We start from the raw sequence: 23,683 nt of genomic DNA on the forward strand, positions 1-23,683 counted from the left end.
ACTTTCCAGGAGAGAGAAAGACGCAGGCAGCACATGATGCTCATGAAGGCTGTGGAGGCCCGTAAGAAGGCAGAGGTTGGTAACACCTGATCTGCTCACATCTCCTTGTTTCTGGTCATCCCCACTTTTTTTTCATGTAACATTGTGTTTTCCCTCTCTTTGTAATGTTTTTTTTTCTTCTATTTTTTATGATTTAACAGTCTGGTTATTTAAGTCATAGTTTGTGTTTTCCACCTCTTGTAATTCTGGGAACAACAGTCTGCAGCAGTGTCAATAATTCTTGTTCTTGGCTGTAGGAGAAAGAGCGTCTGAAGAAAGAGAAGAAGGACGAGAAACGGTTGAACAAGGAAAGGAAACTGGAGCTCAGAAGACTGGAAATTGAAAAAGCAAAGGAGCTGAAGAAACCAAATGAAGACATGTGTTTAGCAGATCATAAGGTATTCGCACACTGTGGCACTGCTGGCAGATGAGAGTGAGGGTCCATGTGTGTCAGCATGAATTGTCTCCATCTATGGAATAGGTGTGTGCGGAAAAGATTGGATTTTCAGATAGCAAGGTTTTTTTTTGACATGGAAATCAATCAGTATAATCACTGTAGAAGCTATAGGCATGAAGATTAGAAATGCTCTTTGACAAATTTATGGTTTCATTGTTTCATTATCAGATCTACCAAAATAGATGTGCAATATCACTGAAAGCATCTGGAATAGATTAAAAGGAAAGCAGGTTTAGGTTAAACTACTGCCACCGAGTGGCTGCTGATGCCATAACACCAACTAAAGTCTTACTGATCTGCTACATTCTGGACATGATTCATTACATTTGTTTTACAGGACTTGACAGACATAATAGTCTGAAACAACATCCCCACTGTGAGAAATGTCTTTAAGATCTTTCTGAAATTGACTTAAATGTTGATCCTTTGTGTGCAGGAATTAGAAAATAAGTTGTTCAGAGGTGATAAATATTACGTATTTAATTTTCTAAATCTTGTTTTTATTACTCTACAGCCACTTCCAGAGTTGTCCCGGATCCCTGGCCTGGTCTTACCAGGTAGCACCTTCTCTGAGTGCCTGATGGTGCTGCAGTTTCTACGCAGCTTTGGAAAGGTCCTAAAGCTAGACATGAATCCATTCATGCTTAACCTAAGTGACCTTCAAGAGGGGTTGCTCAACACTGGGGACAGTATGGGCAAGGTGCAGGACCTGCTGGTGAACATGCTCTCTGCAGTGGTGTGTGATCCTGGTATACCTGCAGGTCACAAGGTGAGAGTTTGTTGTTGAATTGCAAACGGTTCCTGTACTGTCATTTGCATGTGTACTGCATGTGCATACAGAAACAAGCACACAGCTGCTATTTTCCCATTTAATGTAGAATTCAGACCTAACTACTGTACAAATATATCTTTTTACTGCTTCAATTATGAATTTTCCCTGCCACTATAACGATCGCGGCTCTAGTTTAAGTTTTCTTAAAAGGACAGTACTATATTATTCAAGATATTTAATAAAGAACCAACTGCCATGACAATATAAGATGATCTACATAAGGAAATATTGACAGAAGACTGTCTTTTTCTGGATGTTAAGAGTGATTAGTACTCCAGCTCTCTGAAGTTAAATTAAAAGCGTGTTGAGGAGAGTATCAGTGTTTAGAGCTGTTAGTACACAGATACATTTCCAGTCCAAGTTTGAATGCATTCCTCAAAGCTATTTGTCCATGCTGTGCCGTATGGTGTAATCATGTTTTTACATTACAATGCATTATTACAGCGCATCGCATTAGGGGCAGTCCCAGGCTGTGTACATTTAGTGAGATGTGCCAGACTGTCAACTAAAATATTATGTTTTATAATATCCGAAGATCCTAAATGTGTCCGAGACACATCCCAGCGGTCACATCAGCACTTAGCGCTTCTTACTTTCCTTAACAAAAACATAATTGCTTAAAAGGATAGTGCTTTCCATTGCGTTCTTAGGGGCTATACCTGTCACTTGTGCCCTGCTCTCATGGGTTACAGTATATAAAAATATATTCTGGTTTGTTTAACACCACTGAAATCTGTTTTTTTAAACACCCTATTTCTATCAGAATAAGACCGCCTTGGGGGACCACCTGACTAATGTGGGGATCAACCGAGACAATGTGTCTGAGATCCTGCGGATCTACATGGAGTGTCACTGTGAGCAGACGGAGCTGGCGGCTCTGGCCCTCAGCCTCAGGACCAAGGCGTTTCAGGCCCACAGCCCGTCACAGAAGGCCTCCATGCTAGCATTCCTAGTTAATGAGCTCTGCTGCAGTAAGGCTGTGATCAGGTGAGAGTCCTCCCTCCTTCTGACCATTGTTTTGTTTTTGATTGGCGATTTATCAAATAAAGCTACGTTTTATAGCCCAGTAATGTTAATGAACTAAACTAACATAATTCCCAGGCATTCTGAGTCTGTACAAACAAGTTTATTTTACTATATCTGCCTGAAGCTAACATGTTAATCTCTGTGCCTGAGAGTGGAAAACATTGGCTGATGTTATTCATTGAGTCATAAGTTTAATAGAAATAACAGAAGTACCAAAATTGAATTAGATAAATTTAGGTCTGATGGACAATTTCACAATGTTGCATCAAACTGCATGTCATACATTTTTCAGTAGTACTGGTAACACTTTGAAACACATCTGCTGCACAGATCAGTGTGGTGTAAAAGCATCATGCTTGTTTTATAACGCAAAAAAGGTCACAGAAACATTTGCATGAATCTCGTCTGATACTTTACAGTGAGATCGACAGAAACATAGATCACATTACCAACCTGAAGAAGGATAAGTGGATAGTCGAGGGAAAACTTCGCAAGTGAGTATATGCATCATCTAAGCTGCTATTCAAAGACTATAAGATGGTGATGCTAAAATAATCTGGATTTCTCAGGTCGTCTGAATTTCACACAAATGTGCACTCTACAAGCTTACTGTCCATTTTTGTCTCCAAAGACTGAGGAGCATCCATGCCAAGAAGACCGGGAAAAGGGACAGCAATTTGGGGGGAGAGGACAGCCACACCTTTGTCATTCCCACTGCCAGAAACAAATGCAAGAGGAAAGAAGGGGACAGTGAGGAGGAAGAGGACGAGGACGACACCAGTGAAGACCAAGGAGAGGACGACGACGAGGAGGAAGAAGAATTGGGTGGGAGGAAGGGAAAAAAGACAGAGATATGTGAAGAAGAGGTCAGTGATAGCATGATGCTTTTTCTAGACCTAGCATCTTAAATCATTGTTTGTTATAGTAAATGTCAGCGGGTCCACTCGCCTCGTGCTAATGAGATCTTTTTTATCCAGGACGACAGTGTACACTCAGCCAGCATGGAGGAGCTGGAGAAACAGATAGAGAAAACATTCAAGGTATATAAAACCCAATGAGACTATTTTTTCCTCAGCACATCAATTATTAAATACCGTATAGTTCAACTTACTGTAATCTCTGTCTCTCCAGCAACAGAGTCAGATCAGACAGAAGTTATTTGACTCGTCTCACTCACTGCGCTCCATGACGGTTGGACAGGACCGCTACAAGAGACGTTACTGGGTCCTTCCACAGTGCAGTGGCGTCTTTGTGGAGGGCATGGAGAGCAGTGAAGGTACAGACCAAAACTGAGAGCTCAGATTTGGTTCACCACCAAGTACAGGACGGAATATATCTTGTGCTGAATTTACCTTTTCATGTTCTTCAGGTTATGAAGAGACGGAGAAAGAGAGGAAAAGACAGAGGACTTCCGCGGTGATCCGGATAAAAGAAGAACAGCAGGAAGAGACAAAGAAGCCAGTGGTTTCCAGCCCATCACAGAGCACAGACGGCGATACAACCACACCAGAGGGCCAGCAGGACAAGGACAGTCTCAATCTGTTCCTCCAGAAACCCGGCTCCTTCTCAAAGCTCAGCAAACTCCTTGAAGTAGCCAAAATGGCTCAAGATTCAGACATCAATTCTCACAACAGTCATTCTGCTAATGTCCCTACCACTGCATCTCATCCCTCATATCCTACCTGTGAGACAGCTACTAGTCAGCAGGTACTGGTGGATAAATCAGATACTTCAGTGCCATCCCTGCTTGGTGCCCACCAGCTCAGTAGTCCCTGGATAACCTGCAGCCCTCAGTCTATCTTTCATGAGGACCAGCTCTCCAAGATGCTGTTGGAAAAGAGCAACCAGTGGTTTAGCCTCTTGCCTCGCTCTCCTTGTGACGAGTCCTCGTTCACCTCAAGCTCCAGCCTTACAGACGCCTCCTCTCCTCTACAGAGCATCAGCACCAAATCCCCCTCTTCTCCTAATCCCCTAGCTAGTTCCACTGCTCCTGCTGGAATCAATAACATTCATCCTTCTGTCTCTCAGGTTGGTTGATAGCAATAATCTGTCGCAATTTTTTCAGATCTCGCTATTTTTCCGAACACAAGGAGTGCTATCACTGTATTGTCTTATACATCATACATGTGGAAGTAAAGTTTGATCATAATTTAAAGTGTGTACTTGTCTCCTCAGCAAGTAAAGTCCGGCATTCATCAAAGCAGGCTGACATGGTGTAACGTGTCCAGCACAGCAACATGTCCCAGCATGCCCTTCTCTGGTGCTTCTCTACCCCCAATACTGGATCTGGTCTCTCAGTATACAGATGATGATGGCAAAAAGGTCTTCTTTTCGGCAAACAACAACTCTGTCAACAAGAGTGAGACCCCAGAGCGACAGAGTGACAAGTCCGAGTGTTCCTCATCCCCTGCTGTGGAAGTGGCCAAGACCCAGGACTACCCTAGTCCTCAGCCCATTCCTGAGAGTAAGAATGACTCACTGCCACTATGCCCGAATCGAATATGCTGGAGTATTTACTGCCCAGACAGACGGTCTAATACAACTCCTCAAGTTTTAAAAATTGTGTGTGTGTGTGTTGGCAGAGATGCTTTGTGGCTGGTGGAGGGTGGCAGACATGGAGGAACTGCACAGTCTGGTCGAGGCGTTCCACAGCCGAGGCATCAGAGAGAAGGCCCTGCAGAAACAGATCCAAAAACATATGGAGTACAGGAACCAGCTCTGTGCCAATAGCAAAGACGGTAAGCTCACATTTCCACTGCTCTCTTCACGTCAAGAGTCAACAGACATGAAGTGATATAAACAATATGATTGGCATTTGGTCGATTTACATTGAATGTAATAAGTTTGCTTGTAGTAGACAGTAGTTTGTAATTTCTGTTTTGTATCTGTGGTGGTAGCGATTGATGTGTCAGAGCTGGAGAAGGGGGAGTTGAGTGAGGAGACGGTGGAGGGATGGTGTGTGGAGGAGCAGGCCATGGAGGTGGACATCAGCCTGCTGCAGCAAGTTGAGGGTCTGGAAAGGAAAGTCATATCTGCCAGCCTGCAGGTCAAGGTATGCGCAAATGAGCATGCTACTGTTTCATCTTCATACAGATCATGTCGATAACAAATATAATTATTCAAATTCATTTTCATGAGTAATTATCCACCGTATGCTTGTCCTTGACCAGTGTCCTCACGTTGTCTTGGTGGTAATTACTGTGTCATGAAATCTAACCACGTCTCTCTCAGGGTTGGATGTATCCCGAGCCCCAGTCGGAGAGGGAGGATCTGGTCTACCATGAGCACAAGCTGTTTGCTTTCTCTGCTCCAGAGAAGAAAGGACAGAGAGAAACCAGCCAGGAGGACCTCCCTGGCACGGGGGCGCGACGGCCCGATAATCCCCTTGATATAGCTGTCATCAGGCTGGCAGAGCTGGAGAGGAACATCGAGCGGAGGTACTTAAAGCGAAGAAGACCATCTAAATCCAACCTTTCAGATCAGACTGGATAAAGTCACTGTACCTGCACCACACCATCCTCTAGTGGTGATGGTAAAGGGAAGGTTCATTACACACAGATTTAATACACTGCTTCTGAAACAAGGGTTAAAGGTTCATATCATTCGGTTTGACTACGTGGTTGCTGTACAGTCATGATAAAGTCTCACTTTCTGTGATCTCAAAACAGTGAGGAGGAGGCGGCACCGGGGATGAGGTTGTGGCGTAAAGCCCTCGGTGAAGTCCGCAGCTCAGCCCAGCTGTCACTCTGCATTTACCAGCTGCAGAAATCCATTGCCTGGGAACGATCCATCATGAAAGTGGTTAGTGACACACTCTCTCCCATAATCACAGATTGTATAAATTACTGGTTTATTGATTTTCTTTTTTTAAGTACATAAACCTCCTGAAAGCAATCAAAGATAACACAATAAATCTGCACGGCAGCATTGTCACTAGGCAAAAAGTCAAAACGATAGAAAAGGTGTGTTCGCAGCGTCAATGTACAATCCATCATTACGAGGCAGCAACAACCATATTGGATTACAATCAGTAACAAATGAACATCATTCAACGTGCCTGGCCGCAATGCAATGCATTAAAAACTATAGTGTTCATAGTAGTGTATGGACACTTTGTTGTTTCCAGCACTGCCAGCTCTGTCAAAAGGGAGATAACGAAGAACTGCTCTTACTCTGTGATGGCTGTGACAAAGGCTGCCACACTTACTGCCAGAAACCCAAGATCACTACAGTACCTGACGGCGACTGGTTTTGTCCCACTTGTGTAGCAAAGGTACACCAGCATGCCCTGATTGTTTATTCCACTGTTACAGTAGATACAATGAATACAGAATATAACATAGATGTATCACATGTACACATCCAGTTATTTAATTTGATTATGATATGGTTTCTGTGTCTCTTCACCGGTCTCTTTTGTCTTTCAGGGGAGTGGTCAATCCCCCTGGAGTAGGAAGCAACAGAGCCGAACAGCTGGAGGAGGAAAGAAAGGCAGTGAGGTAAAACGAAACAGTAAGCCATCTGTGGTAGGAGAGCTCATCAAAGAAGAGGCTGCCAGCAGCAACAGTGTGCCAAAGAAAGGTACCAAGGAGTTCAAAAAGAGGAAAGGAGACGAGAACCTCCCCTGCTCCCAGGCCAGGAATGGCAGCCCCGTCTCCTGTGCTAAAAAAGCCAAAACAACCAAAGATAGCAACACAAATGGGCTGTCGATGTGCAGGTACGCTTGAGCATGTACTCACTGCACATACAAGCAACATTTACTTTAACATTTACTTTAACTGTTGACACGAGATTGAAATGATATAAAATGTTATTTTCATTCTCCAGAGTGCTGCTGGATGAGCTGGAAGCTCAACAGGACGCGTGGCCCTTCCTCACGCCCGTCAACCAGAAAGTCGTCCCAGGATACAGGAAGGTCATCAAAAAGCCCATGGACTTCTCCACCATCAGAGAAAAGCTCACTAACAACCAGTATGTTACTATGATCACAATGTTGGTTTTTAGGTAGACATGTGAATTAGGTACATTTAACTTGTTGCTGTATATGAACGTAAATTCAAACCTTTTCTAACAATTACAGGTACTTGAATTTGGAAACTTTCCTGGTGGACGTGAACCTGGTATTCGATAACTGTGAAAAATTTAACGAAGATGATTCCGAAATAGGACAAGCTGGACACAGTATGAGGACATTTTTTGACAAACGATGGACTGAACTGCTGGAGTAACCATGTGCAGTGTGGACTTTCAATGCTACTCTCTACAGAGCATACTTCATCTTCAGTGTTGGAAGCCTTCTCATCACCCGAGACACTAAATAAAAAAATAAGTTATAATACCACTGATGTGCAATGTGATGGGACAAATTATCCTGCTGAGAAAACACACTTCATTGATTAATATCTTAAAGTGCAATACTGTTTTCTTTATCAGAATGCACTGACCTTTGGGCTCAAAACTGTATTTGGGCCTTTCTACTTTGGGGGTTTCCTCAGTCGATAGGCCTTTTGCTTATTTTTTTTTAACATCAGTACTTTAGTTTAGTGTATATGTGTGTATTTATTTTCTCAAATATTTATGTTAGTCTGTCTGTTTTTCTAAAAACAAAAAAGCAGGACATGGCACACAGCTTTATAAAAAAAAAAGAAGAAGAAATTGTTATACTATTGAACACGCCAATCAAAAAAAGAATTGTTTACAGCTCTTTGACTATAGGGTACCAGCAGTACTACTGTTAATCTGCAAGTTAATTGTGTAAAATAACAGGAGGTATTACTATTACTCTTTCAAGTCGTATTTCTAACATGTATAGAGTGTACATACCGTACAGTCTCGTCAAACTATTGTTGATGCATAAGGATGATTGTAGCACTCCATGTCTTATACTGTGCTCTGCCTGTGCTGAACATCCACTCTAACACTGGCCTCCTCAGTATTGTAGTGCCTGACCTCTGACCTCTAAACAGTGTGCTTTTTTTTCTATTTTCTCTGTGTACCTTTTGTGTGATCTGCACAATATAGTGTCAGAAACCCTTACACAAAAAGTAATATTCTTTCGAGCTTCTCCTCTGAAAACAATTTATGTGGTGCATATAGTGTGTTTCATCTCCAAGCGTTTCCTTCGGCCGGTCTTGTCAGACATCCTGTGGACAGCCGTAAAACCTGCAGTGGGCTTTAATCCAGCTGTGTCAGACAGTCACGGTCCAGCGGAGGCGTCTCAAGACAGCTGAAGTCAGAAGACTTGAAGTAACTGTATTTTATTATGAATATTGTGACATGAGTAGAGACTTTTGTGGGAATATTATTTTTGAATAGTAAGTGTGTGGCACAGATAAAATAAACGTTTTTCAAATAACAAGTTTATGCCTTCGTTGTCGTTCCTATTGATTCAGAGTAAGTCAAATTGTAATAATCTTGCATTACGGGTAGTATATACATTGGGTACGGAAAGTATTCAGACCCCTTTTAAAATGTTCACTCTGTTTTATTGCAGCCATTTGTTTAAATAAAAAAAAGTTCATTTGATTTCTTATTAATGTACACTCAGCAACCCATCTTGACAGAAAAATATAGAAATGTAGAAGGTTTTGCAAATTTATTAAAAAAGAAAAACTGAAATATCACATGGTCGTAAGTATTCAGACCCTTTGCTGTGACATATTTAACTCACATGCTGTCCATTTCTTCTGATCCTTCTTGAGATGGGCTACTACGTCATTGGAGTCCAGCTGTGTTTAATTAAACTGATTGGACTTGATTAGGAAAGGCAAACACCTGTCTCTATAAGACCTTACAGCTCACAGTGCATGTCAGAGCAAATAAGAATTATGAGGTTGAAGAAACTGCCCAAGGAGCTCAGAGACAGAATTGTGGCAAGGCACAGATCTGGCCAAGGTTACAAAAGAATTTCTGCATCACTGAAGGTTCCTAAGAGCACAGCTGCCTCCATAATCCTTAAATGGAAGATGTTTGGGACGACCAGAACTCCTTGCCGTGCAGCCAAACTGAGCAATCGTGGGAGAAGAGCCTTGGTGAGAGATGTAAAGAAGAACCCAAAGATCACTGTGGCCGAGCTCCAGCGATGCAGTAGGGAGATGGGAGAAGGTTCCACAAAGTCAACTATCACGGCAGACCTCCAGCAGTCAGGGCTTTATAGCTGAGATGCCCGAAGGAAGCCTCTCCTCAGTGCAAAACATGAAAACCTGCTTTTTTTTCTGTCAGGATGGCGTGCTGAGTGTACATTAATAAGAAATAAAATTAACTTTTTTTTTATTTTAGCAAATGGCTGCAATGAAACAAAGAGTGAACATTTTCAAGGTGTCTGAACACTTTCCGTACCCACTGTATATACAGACACACAGACGGCTATAACATAGTATAGCATTGCAATTACAGAAAGAAATTGGACTATGAACATTGTGCAACTCTATAAGCGTCACGTGACTAAAAGCTGTGCGAGATAATCTGCCTGTACAGCTGGAAGAGGAAGTATTTAATGAGAACCCGTCGGCACATGGGAACAACAGTTTGTGCTGAGGTTTGTATCTTTGCTGTATTTGAACAAAACGTCAGACAGACTGCTGTCACCAACAACTCCCCTCTCACAGGCAAGATAATTGGTCATTTTGCGCCACCTTGTGTGTGAACGTCTCCCTCGGCAGAGCCACACACATCTGTCCCAAAATGGTGTCATTACTTTGCGCCCTACGGCACCACGCCGACGAAGTCAGCGGCTGTGCTTTCTCTCCGTCGCTCCTCGCGACCTGTTCCGGGGATAAAACCCTCCGTGTTTATAACACGGCTGACTTCTCGGAGCTTCCCTTCTCTCCTCTGTCGGGCCACGGCTACGGGGTTCACTGCTGCTGCTTCAGCTTGTGCGGCCGCTACCTGCTCAGCTGCTCCACAGACGGGTCCACCGTCGCGTGGGCCACGCAGACAGGTGAGGTGGCTGCGGTGCTGCTGCACCCGGCCCGCAGTCCGCTCCGAGCATGCGCAGTAGCACCGGACTCCTCCCTGCTGCTGGCCGGGGCCTGCGATGGCACCGTGGCCCTCTGGGACTTCCCCTCCAAGACGTTACGCAGGTCAGTGTGACCCAGTGGCCACCACGTCAACAGTTAAAACTGCAACCAAGGACCAGTTATCTGCATAGTTATGACCTTACATTTTAAGTGACCCGCTCCTTGCCAAAGTATTTCTCTATAGATGGGCCTTTTCATGATTATTGTCCGCAATTATTATATTACTTAATCACGGTTTAAAATTCATCTGTGAGTGGATTATTTTCTTTGATTAATCTTTTAGTGCACAAAGGGACATGTGTTGAAGTGATTATGTCACAAGAGCCATGCTTGTCTCCCAAAGCAGGGAGACAAGCACAGATAAAACACAGGAATAAATGATAAAAACATGTTTGTCAGAACATATTGTATTCATTTGGAACCCTATTGTTCACAACACAGACACATAACATTTTTCAGGTTTTCTTAGCTGTAAAACATCTGTAACTCCATTTGAATTTCTCCACCCTGGTTTGGTTAATCCCCCGTCGATCCTAGTTTGTAATTAACTGAACTAATATTCTAAAGAAAGATCAATCACTCGCTGTTACATTAAGGCAGCTTTAACAAGAGAGACTCATAATGAACTCCACCAGCTGGACAACCTATTGTCAAGATTAACCAATTGAGAAGAAATATGTTAATAAAACTCATCATCTGAGGAGTTCAGCTTTTACAAGCACCCTCAAGGCTGTCACGGGTGCTTTAAATTAATCTTGCTAAACTCAGTCCAGCTCTCTATAACTTTATCCAAATGTTAAGTCAAAGGTCAAGCCGGGATCATGAACTCATGCTAATTGTTCATTTTACACACTTCCAAGTAAACCTGGTTCATAACTAGTCTGTTATTAGTCTGACCCAATGTGCATATCTAACATGTCCATTCCAGGTGCAGTACAGTGAGTGAGGCCAGTGTTGTGGCCTGCTGCTTCTCTCCCTGCAGCCAGATGTTTGTGACCGGCTGCACCCTCGGAGACCTCAAACTGTGGGATGCGAACATCAACCTCCTGCATGCTGAGAAGGATGCCCATGACCTGGGGGTCACCTGCTGCAGCTTCGCACCGCAGTTTAAAGTTGGTGAGTTCTAAGTGTTTAAAAGGGCCAGTTCACCCAAATCAACAACATATTTTAATTTATGTTATGTGGTGTCGAGACATGCTTGCTTGTTGATGCTTTGAAAGATTTATTATTATTATTATTATTCATTAAGACATTTATTCAGCAAAATGGTAAACATGCTCTTTTCTTTCATGCTCATTGATACTTTTTCCTGCTGTTAACCATTATAAAATATCAGAATATCTTTGGGTTTTGGACTTTTGATGACACAAAACAAGCATGCAGAAGACGTCAGACATTTCATTGATCCGATGCTATTGACAAATTATAAAAATAGTTAAAGATTATGCGAACAGAACACTATCTTGGTCACTGTGGACAGTTTTTATCTGCACTATATCTTCAATAGAATGTAGTTCTACTTATTCAACTGTCTAGGCAATATTTGGGATTTTGGGTGAATTAATCATTTAGTTTGTGACACCATATTTATTTGGCTTTTCGAGTTTATTTTACACAACATGAATTAATTCACAGATAACACTGAAATCCTTCACACTTAGCAGTAACTTAAAAGTAAGCTGCATTGCATCCATGAATCAAAAATGCACATTTGCCACTTTTGGTATGATGGAAATCTCCCTTTAATCCAAACACTACATTCATGCCTCACGGTGTAAAAGATGCTCGCTATGTGCTGTAACACTTCACAAACCGCCCGTCAGACGACTTTTGTCTTCTTTTGTTTTTGTAGTCAGTCGAGCATGAACATTCTGAAAGGGGGAACGCGGCTGTGTTTTGTTCTGCAGATGGCTGCCGTGTGGAGTTTCGACTGGCCTCCTGTGGACAGGATAGCCAGCTGAAAATACGGATTGTTTCCCAGCGTGAAGGGGCAGGTAGGCCGACCCCTCTGCATGTCTCCTCAACTAAACGTCTCTTTCTCTCTCCAACTTGAGATGGAGCGAGAGAGCTGAGACAGAGAGAACCTGCTGACTGCTTTAACCTTGAAATTGCTCCGCAGAATAGAGGAATTTTATTAGTGTGTGGAATAAATCAGCTGCAGCCCGACTCATTAATAATGGATCACTTTAAGACATTCTGCTGAAATACAGCAGCTGCAGAGGACAGTGTGGGAGTGTGTGTAGACGAGTCAGAGAGGGACTAAGGTGCACACCGTGTACATATTCACTGTGACATTCATTTCGTGTCCCGCCCACAGCAGAACACGGACATCTTGTGTTTGTCTATAGGTTGTGTTAGCAGACTTTATCTTCGTTTAGTGTCTGATCATGCAATGTTGTTAGTTCTTAAGTAGTGTTGCTGTGGTAACGAGCGTTTCTAGGGAGGATGATGACCCACTGGGGTCCACAGGGATTTTTCATCTCTGCGCAGCTTGTAGAAAGACACAGAACAATGTCTGTCCTCGTTTTTTGTTTTTTTCCACATTCTCTGGAGGAGCTTTTAACAAGGCCGCCTTCATGAGATGTGCATTTATCTTGTCTTATAAAGAGGAGTGCATGCTTTAGCCCCTCTTCCTTGGTTTAAACAGAAAAAAATGACTCAAGTATAGATCATGCAGGGAAGCAAGAGGAACATTTTGAACCTAGGTGTTCTGTCTGGGTTTACTTTGTATTTACAGATATATTTTTTTTTTCTTCCATAAAAAAAATGTAAATGTGGGCAAATTTGTTGCCTTTTTCTTTCACCCAGCAGCACACCTCTCGATAACGCATCTTATTTAATTAATTTTCTCAAGTGTGCTGTTAGATCTTTGTCAGGTTTGATGATACGTTTTAGTTTTTTACCCTGAGAGGTAAGGGTACTTCACATCATGAATATGCATGCAAATAACAAATTAAGCTCCCACAGAGCCTGAAAACATTTTACTCTAATGGAAAAGAAGGAGGTTTAATTTAATGCGTGTGTATTTACGGGCAAACAATTCAGATACTGCTACAGACAAGTTGATGTTGGCACATATCATTATTGCACAATGAATTATTCCTCTGTTCTCGTAAGTGTGTTTGCATCTTAAGCTGTGCATGTCTTAGGTTTATTGCCAAAAACAAAATCTTCTGTTCCCAAGCAGCTGTCAGCAGGTGGCACAGCTTCAAACTGACAAGCGGGAAGAGAGTTTTTAACAAAGAAAAGTGTGCGTGCGTGCGTGCGTGCGTGCGTGTGTGTGTGTGTGTGTGTGTGTGTGTGTGTGTGTGTGTGTGTGTGTGTGTGTGTGCGTGTGCGCGCGCAAATGCACACACACATCTAATCTAATCACACATCTAATTTGAAGTGTGCATGTGTGCGTGCCCGTGTTGCGTTCCCAACTTTGAAGACATATTTCAAACTAAAGACCGGGGGTCAGTGGTAACGGTTAAGGTGAGGCAGGTAGGGATTAGGGAAAGTCTCCCGGAAATGAATGCAAGTCAATGTAATTAATGTAAGTAAACATATGTTTGTTGTTTACCCCTCAGCCTGTGCCATGACATTGCTGCACACTCTCACCAGCCAGTCAGCTCCAGTTTTGTCTTGTGCCTTCTCGTCAGATGGAAAGCTGCTCGTTTCGGGGTAACGCACACGTCAACACACACACGCGCACACACACACACACACACACACACACACACACACACACACACACACACACACACACACACACACACAGACGCACAACTCATCTTCACACGTGTGAGCAGCTCTAATAAACACCTCCTGTGTTGCCAACTGAATATTGACTTATTTATTATTTGTTGTGAAATCATTTGCTCATTTGGGATGAATTAGGTTGAAATGAATCTCACCTCACATGTTTTAAATGCTCCTTTTTCTGTGCTGTAAACAGCAGATGCCACTGCTGAGCACTGATCCAGCTGTTTCTTCAGCAGGCCACAGGAGGACTGTATTTAGTTGCGTTTAAACTTCTGTTTGCATCTTTCCGCTGCTTCTGGCTTTAATTCAAACCTACTGAAGGTTAATCTGTGTTTGTAACATTTTAATCATCTGTGTATTTTTGCTTAAATACATTTTTTTGTTAATTCTGTACTGCAAATGTGTGAAGATATAGATTTGCAAATAACTTAACTCTAATTATTCAACAGTTCGATGGATAAAAGTGTCGCAGTATATGATGCTGTAAGTAAAACACAAAAACCACTAAGTTTTCTTTTTTGGGGATTTGCTGCTTAAGTTAACTACTTTTCTAAATATTTTATTCTAACTACTGTAAACACAGAGATCCCAAACGTTCCTGTTCTGTCCCTGTTTGTTTATTCTTTGCTTACAGAACCTGGGAACCCTGCTCCACACTTTGAAGCAGCATGACCGGTAAACAACCTGACCTCCCGCAACTATGCAATCTCTGCGCCTTTTGGATAAACAGCAAAAGAGTTTTAGATCAAAACGTGTGATTTTTGCCTGATTAGTTTGTCCCAGAAGCACCGGGTGCAGTGATGCAATAGTATATACTGTAGCGCTGCTTTCAGACAGTCATTGAGGTGGCACCGCAGGTGGACACCAGCAGAGCCCTTTGAAGTGCTTGAAAGGATTTAAGATGCAGTATGATCTAAGACTGGATTGTAATTTATATTTTATTAAGGGTGGATTGAAGCTGACTTTTAAAGCCGATCTTTTCCGGTGCCAATTTTAGTCCGTCACACACACCCTTCACATTTCTGCTCCTCTTGCTCCTCCCTGCAGGTACGTGACTGCTGTTGCTCTGTCTCCCACCATGCCATGGATTGCAACTGGCTCCATGGACCGAACCGTAAACGTGTGGAGAATAGGAGATGAAGTCAGCAGAACTGGTAAATAAATATTTAACATGAAATTGTTTAGGTAGGCGCCTTCAAATGCACAATCACTCCTCTTTTTCTTAACAGACTGTTAGCAGTGGTTCAAAGCCCAGGAGCCATTTGGAGCAGCAAAGCCTCCCTAAAGAGTGTTTTGGGAGATATCCAGCAGGAGAAGCTCCTATTACATGTGTATTGCTGTCTGGCTGCAGAGTCGAGAGGAGGAATTGTCATTGATGTTTATTGGTGCAGCAGGGCAAAGTACCACTGAGCCTCAGAGAGCTGTGTTGAATCCTCTTTAAAAACACACGAAAAAAGTAGAAAGTTCCAACCCAACATGAAAGAAAACATTTGGAATACTAAATGAAAAGGTGCAATCGTTAGACATCTGGAAGCCTTGAAGTTTCATCAGGGCAACTTCCCATCTGCCATTAGTCAGGTTGATGTTGACGAAGCAAATTCAATCTCAATGAAGATCTGCCTTTTATGCCTCTACCTCTTTCTCTTTATCTCCCCATTTCTTTCATCTTTCTTTCTTTCTTCCTTTTCACATATTAAAGTTATTGTCTTTTATGTTTTTCTGCAGCCTCTGAATCAAGTCCGACCGTGTGCGGAGGTAAATACTTGCTTTCCTCTGTTTTTCCTCTAGAAATCTTACCACTCTGAGCTAAAACCTTATCATGTTTGTATAGCTTCTGTATGTCTAGTTGTGTGAACACATAAAAACCTAAAGGTGCTTTAGTGAAACTAATGGGGATGCCAAAAAAATACTGCCTGGCTTTAACGGATAAGGCTGCATTATTCAATATGTTTCTAATGCCAGGAAATCCCATTAGAAGACTAAACCTATACTGTGTTGGTCCGTCTCTTAACACCTTCCCAAGCCCAATTGTTCCTGCTGAATTGTTATTAATGCATCACAGATATGTCTCATTTCAGTAATTAAAAAAAAACATATGGGCACAGAAGGCGTTAGCTAGCACTGTGACTCTGATTGGTGCTACCGTTCTCTTTCCCCTCATGATTTAAAAGAAGAATATGTTGGCTGTCTGACTTTCAAAACAAATGATATTCCCATCAGCCACAGCTGTACTCCATGTTTAGTCCTTTAGAAGCAACTGTTAAAATGCTTATCTAAGATGGCGGTACCCTTGTTATCTGCTAAACATTAGCATGTTAGCTGCAGACACACAACTCAAAGCTCTGCTGAGTCGCGAGCTGTAGATTCTTTATGCAAGTTTAGCACTTTTAAACAGGACTACAAAAGTGTTTTGAACAAGATAAGCATTAAGACAATATGAAAAAGCACATATAAGATTTTAAAGCTAAAATGGAGCAAAACTGAATTACTAAAATACAGTGCAGTGGAGGATGCAACTAAAAACAACCCACGATGTAATGTTAATGCCACACATCAATAGTCCTCCCACACAGGTGTTTCCCTGTTGTTTAAATTAGACCTCTTCTTTGCAGGCTGGACTTGATTGACTTGTTAACTCTCCTGTAAGTTGTGTTGCACCTGCTGAGGCCGGGCAACCTCCCCAGTTTTCGTTCTTACAAGTGTAAAGATTGGTCAAGTCATTCCCGATAGCAGGCAGCTAGCTTTAGCCTAAGTAGTCTAATCAGCAGTGATTGGAAACACCTGTGTTCATGGAGGGTTAGCTGAGAACTAGATGCAGCATGCTCTGACTTTGTGTATCCATCCATCCATTATCCAAACCGCTTATCCTCATTCGGGTCGCGGCCTCGCGGGGCGTTGGAGCTGATCCCAGCTGTCAAGGTGCGAAGGCAAGGTACACCCTGGACAAGTCGCCAGTCCATCACAGGGACGACATAGAGACAGACAACCATTCACGCTCACTTTGTGTATGACATACTTCAATATTGATTTTGACTTCCCATACTATGACTCTTTTAGACTTTACGACATACTATTCTATGACTTTATGTACAACTTACGGTACGATGACTTTATTTATGAAATAGCACACTGACTTTTACATATAACTTAATGTCACTTTTTATAACATTCTCTATTGACACTTTTATTTACCTAGAATACTATTTTATTTCTACTTTTAGTCTTATTATCCTATGACTCTTATCACATACTGTTATTTTGTGTGCAATTAGTATTCCAAAAAAGAGACAAAATCCACACTAAACAAAGTTAAAGATGAAATTAATTGATATCATTATTATTCTTTTTAAAGATGTTCCATAGATCACAATGATTATCACAGAATTGTTTTTGTAGTGCAATTGCGATGCGATTTACTAATGGAGGTCAATGACAGTGCAGAATAAGTTATCACTCTTTGGCTGCAGAAACAATTCTTGTTCGTACTTTGTCGTTTGTTGTCTTTTCATGGGATTTGTTGGCAACAAAGAAAATAGGGCAGTCTCCACATCTCCAGTCTTATCCGGTGAGTAATGGGGACGGTAAAGAAGGCCCTGTGTCGACCAAGAACAATCTCCAGAGATTATGTAGCTCATCTGGCTTGCGAACACCTCGTACTCCCTCAGGAGAGGCCCGGAAAACGATTGTGGGGAGAGGGATGTCTTGGAATACTTAGCCTAACCTGCTGCCACCACGACCCAGCGCAGGAGAAGCGACAGAAAATTGTCAGATAGATGATGAAGAGAGCCTCATATGTGCATCTGTCCACGTAATTAAACACAAAAGTCTAAGCAGTCCCAGTCTGCAGTAAAGATCTGTGAGGTTTTCATGATTTTGGCACAGTGATTCCATGACTCAGCCTCCTAGACTGGGAGACTCCAGGGCTGCAGAGAGGAGGTGGTGTTACATTGCTCTCTGTCGTGCAGATAAGTGTGTATTTCCACTCAGTGTAACTGTGCTTGGGGAATGAGTTATGTTTAAGGAGTTGTACTCTCGCCAAATAAGGGAAAACAACACTGGACTGTCTTTAGTGCTAATGTTGGCATGCTTACCGGTAAACATGATGGGAAGGATTGCCTAGAAAACATCAGCATGTGAGCATATTTACAGTATTATCCAAAAGGAAATCCTCACCTTGAGTTGGCTGCCGTCCTATTTAACAGGCCTACGTAAAGAAGACAGGATGTGGGACATTTGGAGTGAGGAGTGTCTTTTTTTTCAATTGCAAAACCTCACTCATTCTCAGGTGCAGGCATATTTTGAGGGTGCTATCAAAACCACAATCTCTTTTGAAGGAAACTATGAATTGATTGAAAGTTGTCTCGGCCAGCAGTGGCAGGAAGAGGTGTGGACGGGGGTCGACCTAACCTGTGGTTAGCGTGGTAATGAGCAACACCTCCCAGGCTTCAGGGTTATCCTCGACACAGATAATGACGGGCGATTGCGACCGTGAGGCTGCCGAGAGGTGTCATTAGCGAGGCCGGCACACAACAGGCCAGTTTGTCTGGGACTCGAAGGATAAACGATAGTCGCTCACTCGCATAGTGTCGTGTGAAGGTTGATGAGCTGCATGCTGTCATAATCTGAAGTAAAACAACCCTGGGATCAGGGAGTGTATCCTTTTTTTTTCTGTGGATTGTAAAAGAAATCGTTTGTTTCAACCAGATACATTTTGTTTCAGGGGATGGGAAGGAGAAGGGGGTTATAATAGCAGGGCACTTGCTCCCTTCCTGTTGTGCGTTTCGCAGGAAGGAAGTTGCCGGGTCACTCCAGGCTGCTGGTGGCTGATTGGTCGGAGGAGGATGTGCAGACTTGGCTGTGTGAGGAAGGACTGCAGGAGCTCGTCAGCGTCTTTAAAACCAACAACATCGATGGAGCAGAGCTCTGCCGGCTAAACAAGGAAACGGCAGCAGAGCTGGGAATTGGTGAGGACGGAATATAAAACACAATCGCGCACATTAGTGTCAGTACACACACACACACACATACATACACGCACGCACGCGCGCGCGCGCGCGCGCACAGGGACCCTGGGACTCAATGTTTTTGTGGGGATTTACTGTTTGATCCTAAACCATGACAAGCTTCAATTGGATAGCATGACATAAATCACTTCTTTTTTTTTTTCTTTTATTGACGCTGTGATTTTTAATTTTTTTTCCCATCACAACTCTTTTTCAAACAGTGATCTGATTTAGGGATGTTGAGCTGCAACATTTCTATCTGCTTATACAATCACAAATCACGCTGTGAGGACAGTACCCCACGGGATGACCTTTACGTCACAAACAATGATAATCCCTCTGAAAATAAGATTAGTCCCTTCAGGGTCGTCCAAGGTCTCGGTGTGGAAAGTCACTGTTCAATCTGCAGCCAGGAGGCAAGCAGAGTACAGTAGCTCACAAAGTCCAGACACGAGCATCCATGTTTCCCTTACTTTACTCTGTTTCTTAAAGGGTTAGGGTTTTTACATCTCAGTTTTTATACACATTAAACGAATGAAATGTATGTTAATCCATAAATTGCGTTAGCTTTTGCTAACTCTGGCACCAGATGCCCAAAATTGTGTCTGTTTACGGGTCAAACTCATTTGTGGAGGCACCCTTTGCATAAGATTCACACCTGTGCCCCCGTTATGCATATTACTATCTATTATACAATTCAACCATTATTAAATATTTCAGGAACCAGATCATGATCATCAACCAATCTATGATTTTAGTTTAAACACTTTAATAGAGTATACGAAGTGTTTTAAATATACTAATAAAACACAGTGAAATCCATATTATTGATAATAAATCATTTATCAATGCACCTTCAATTGACATCTCATGAATTCAGACAGCAAAAATCATTTTTTTTAAATCTCTCACCTTATTTCTCACATTACATGATCACACACAGGCCTCTGTGTCTGCACACCTGGTCAAAAATATGCTAAAAGAGCACACTTCCTCACAGCAAGTTAAGACCTAATTATTTTCTGTTGAAATAAGACATTTTGATTATTGTTAACCTTGTATTTTGTCTCCTTCGCGTGTGTGCTTTTTAGTAAGTATGTCATCATAATTAGTTTCAGCGGAGCAAATCTTCAGTTCATATTTCCACACACAGTTTTGAGAAGTCAGCAGACAGTTAACACACCATGAATGCTACAATGCTGAGAAAAGCTGCCTTCAGTCTGATTATAGTGCTCTGTGCCGACTGTAATCATGTAACTGGCTGCATCACAGGCCCGCCCTTAATCACAGTAGAAACGCCCTTCTGGCTATTGTTGTTTGCTTTAATTGGACACAGTAAAAAAACAACGGTACAGCCGACTTCCCTCGCATGCTGCTTACTTATTATGCTCCATGGTTGTTGTGCTCTATTCTATTTTCTGGACGGAGCGTCTCTTTCCCATGCGTTTAGTATTGAAGACGCCTCTCATCATTACCACAGAATAAGAACTGAGGAAACAGCAGATTGCCACAATTTCTGTCCTATTTGGGCTGTGCAACCAACAACTATAATTTTTGATGCATGCTGCTTGTTCAAAATGAGAATGTGTGCTCAGACACACACTTACACATACACAAACGGAAAATTTGATTCAAGCTCACTTTACTTAATGAAATATTCATGAATCTTTGAGTAAGGAGGGGTAGGGGAGGGGGGGTAGTTCTTCTCGGATTTAATTCAGTGTCTCTGTGGACAGCCTTATTCTGCAGTTTCATTGTAGCGTCTCATCAAATTATCAATCTAAATGTAAAGTGGACCGTATAGTACTAATGGCTTCAGTCCTTATGAAATATGTGGGAACTTATGGAAATCTTAACCCTTATAGAGCTGTTAAGTGCTGTTTTTCCATCCAAGAGTAATTTATTGGATGAACAGAGGGTCTTAATAGGTTCCACGTGTTTCATTGGGAGAAGACATTTTGATTGAGCGACATCACTTTTCCTTTAGGATTCAAGGTATTTATGATTGTGACAGCAAACTTCAACCGCTTCCTGTTTCACTTTAAAGTTTAATGCACGATGTTCTCGGCACAGAGTTCATCGAGGTAGCCAGTGTTTGTCACGTGTACTTGAATGCATCGTGACTCTCTGCTGAAGAAGAGTGTGAGTACACACATTCAAAAAACTTTAAAAAAATGTTTCATTCATACCAGACATACCCTATTATTCTCGACAAACCTATACAACATATATCCAGAAGTCTCTTCCGTATGTGTTAAGTCATACTGTCATTTTTTTTCCAAAAAAAATCCTCCTTTTGTTTTGGTATTCTATTCTTGACATAATTTCCAAACCGAAAACCAGTTTTCTTAAGCATTCTGCACACGTGAATGAATGACCAACACAATACAGCTCAGAAACTCTAGCAACCATTGAAGACACTGAGGTCATCATGTCTGTTTTTTGGTGGGAATTAGAGTTTTTAGTAACATGGTAGAGATTAAATTCTGTATTGGTTTGTTGTATATGTGTGTATATATGTTATGGGTTGATTTCAGTAGTTTATAAACTCAGACTATTAAATTTAAAAAAAAACCTGACTGAAAGATGTAAATAAATGTATATTATTTATATTAAACTGCTGTACCCTTGAAGATAGAATATGTTTGAAAAAAATGAACATAAACATGAAAACAATATATTTGAGACATAATCTCTTGAGGTCTTAAAGCTGGTCAGAATGGGTTTCTACTGCAGCTGCTCTGTCACTGTATCTCTGCCTGCTACTTTATACACAGACACACACCAATCATGAGGGCTGCACAAGTCCTCCCTCCATTCGAGCAGGTGGGGAAATTTGCAGTTGATGACAAACTCAAAGAGTGTGGTCAGTGTGCGGAGACGTGCAGCTGTGTGCAGAGCAACTTGTTCCTCCTTTGGCCCTTCTTAAATATGTTTTCATTTCTGAATAGAATACTGAGACGTTAACTTTGAAACCAGAACCTACACAAACTCCTCAGGGGAGACACCTTGCATGAGTTGTGAAGCAATCATCACACAGTAAACATGTTTGGCTCTTCGTGTCTGGGCACAGATTGATTCTGAGGTTCAGATTTATTCCTGCTTTTGTTTTATCTTGGAGGCCAGAGAGAGGACAAAGTCAGTCTGTCGAGTGATGCCGCTGATTCTGTTCAACGGGAAAAAAACACTGATGCGTCTTTAGTGGAGCAACATTATTGTTCAATAGGTTTGAGCTGGTTTATGTAAAATACTGGACTCTTAAGACTTGTCTTTACACCTTTTTATTCAGGAAGACTTTAACTATTTTTTATTTTTATTTTGGTTTACTATGTATCGTCTCTGTGGCACTCAGATTATTTTTGAAAGAAGTGCATTATTATTATTAATAAATACTCAGTCAGTAAAGGAATGGATACAAATCATCTGCGTCACAAATTTTAAATGTTGCGAGAAATTGCACTGTGTGTATTGCAAGTACCAGTTGTACTAAACAGTGTTGGTTTCTCAGAGTCTGTGGGCCTCCGCGGTCGTCTCTTGAGGGAAATCGAGGCCTTGAAAGTGGAGCCGAGTGGATCCGATGCCCCAGATGAGTTCCTGTGTCCAATCACCAGAGAGCTGATGAAGGATCCAGTCATCGCTGCAGGTTAGACAGCAAATGCAGAGAAACCTGCCGAACGTGTCGTGTGTGTATATGGCGTCACAATGTGCATCTACTCCACAGATGGGTTTTCCTACGAGCGAGAAGCCATTGAGAGCTGGATCAGGGGAAAAAACAAAAGCAGCCCCATGACGAACCTGCTCCTCCAGGCCACGTTCCTGACCCCCAATAGAGCTCTGAAGATGGCAATAACAAGATGGAAGCAGAGCCAGTAGACAGCAGGAACTTTATCGTTATACTGGAGCTGCGTGTCTAATATGAAGTGCTCTAATTATCATTGAGGAATTACTACTAATAAAAGATTTGTTTAGGGTATTTACTTTGTAAAGAGTCTAGCAAAACATCTGCTAATTGTAAGGCATTATTATACTGTATATTTACAAGATAACTTGAAGCAACGCTATGTAACTGAATTAAAAATAACGCATTTTCTCTAATTTAATTCACAATAAACTAAATGTGTATGACTAGTGTATGACTTTCTCTACTTACTGTGAATAAGGGTTGATGTAATCCCATAATTTCCCACTGAGGGACTAAGAAAGGACCATCTTATTTTATCTACTTGTGCTGCTGTTAGCTTGTGTTTAAGCATCTTCCATTATCCAATAATAAATGGTCACTTGTGCTGTTCTGACAAATGAAAAGTTCACTTAAAAAACAAAGAAAAGCCTTAATCTAATCAATACACTAGTACTGCACTGTAGTTACTGCAAGTCTGATATGACCATCAAGCAGTGGCTAATGTTATCAAACGTTGTTGACCAACGCGTCTCTACTGTTACACGACATGTTAGCGTTCCACACAGTTTATCCTGAATGGAAATACAAAAAGCAAACACTGAAATTAATTGTAATCCATGTGCCATTTCTCTGTAATTCCCATGTGTGGCCACAGAGGCCGCT

At 41.9% G+C, this 23,683-nt stretch overlaps 2 protein-coding genes across 5 annotated transcripts in view; both read left to right on the forward strand.

Annotated features, from left to right (window-relative positions):
- LOC137782551 (bromodomain adjacent to zinc finger domain protein 2B) overlaps nt 1-7,695 on the forward strand; it is a 46,441-nt gene extending 38,746 nt beyond the window's left edge. For all 4 annotated transcript variants that reach the window (XM_068571909.1, XM_068571912.1, XM_068571913.1 and 1 more), the window contains 18 exons: nt 10-75; nt 297-437; nt 1,011-1,265; nt 2,092-2,315; nt 2,774-2,848; nt 2,986-3,220; nt 3,332-3,394; nt 3,486-3,630; nt 3,724-4,382; nt 4,530-4,818; nt 4,937-5,092; nt 5,252-5,406; nt 5,586-5,791; nt 6,023-6,155; nt 6,481-6,627; nt 6,782-7,071; nt 7,182-7,325; nt 7,435-7,695. In XM_068571909.1, the coding sequence (XP_068428010.1) occupies nt 10-75; nt 297-437; nt 1,011-1,265; nt 2,092-2,315; nt 2,774-2,848; nt 2,986-3,220; nt 3,332-3,394; nt 3,486-3,630; nt 3,724-4,382; nt 4,530-4,818; nt 4,937-5,092; nt 5,252-5,406; nt 5,586-5,791; nt 6,023-6,155; nt 6,481-6,627; nt 6,782-7,071; nt 7,182-7,325; nt 7,435-7,582 (3,531 nt within the window). In that variant the 3' untranslated portion in view covers nt 7,583-7,695. The remainder of the gene's footprint in view (nt 1-9; nt 76-296; nt 438-1,010; nt 1,266-2,091; nt 2,316-2,773; nt 2,849-2,985; nt 3,221-3,331; nt 3,395-3,485; nt 3,631-3,723; nt 4,383-4,529; nt 4,819-4,936; nt 5,093-5,251; nt 5,407-5,585; nt 5,792-6,022; nt 6,156-6,480; nt 6,628-6,781; nt 7,072-7,181; nt 7,326-7,434) is intronic.
- Nucleotides 7,696-10,037: 2,342 nt separating this feature from the next.
- Nucleotides 10,038-23,197, forward strand: LOC137783087 (WD repeat, SAM and U-box domain-containing protein 1-like). Its single transcript, XM_068572864.1, has 11 exons — nt 10,038-10,435; nt 11,301-11,488; nt 12,280-12,366; nt 13,942-14,035; nt 14,566-14,599; nt 14,751-14,791; nt 15,164-15,270; nt 15,842-15,871; nt 18,904-19,080; nt 22,628-22,762; nt 22,841-23,197. Exons 1-11 carry the CDS (start codon nt 10,038-10,040, stop codon nt 22,990-22,992), a joined length of 1,443 nt encoding a protein of 480 aa, XP_068428965.1. The 3' UTR covers nt 22,993-23,197.
- The last annotated feature ends 486 nt before the right edge of the window (nt 23,198-23,683 follow it).

This window comes from Clinocottus analis, unplaced genomic scaffold, assembly GCF_023055335.1.
Source record: "Clinocottus analis isolate CAN_PGR_092001 unplaced genomic scaffold, fCliAna1.0.p SCAF_12, whole genome shotgun sequence".
In the NCBI taxonomy this organism is placed as follows: Eukaryota; Metazoa; Chordata; class Actinopteri; order Perciformes; family Cottidae; genus Clinocottus; species Clinocottus analis.

Excerpts from the sequence above, each read along its gene's own strand:
- LOC137783087 (XM_068572864.1), top strand. The coding sequence starts at position 10,038 with ATGGTGTCATTACTTTGCGCCCTACGGCACCACGCCGACGAAGTCAGC. Across the intron at positions 10,436-11,300 it reads CCCTCCAAGACGTTACGCAG|GTGCAGTACAGTGAGTGAGG; the intron begins GTCAGTGTGACC and ends TGTCCATTCCAG. Across the intron at positions 14,036-14,565 it reads GGAAAGCTGCTCGTTTCGGG|TTCGATGGATAAAAGTGTCG; the intron begins GTAACGCACACG and ends ATTATTCAACAG.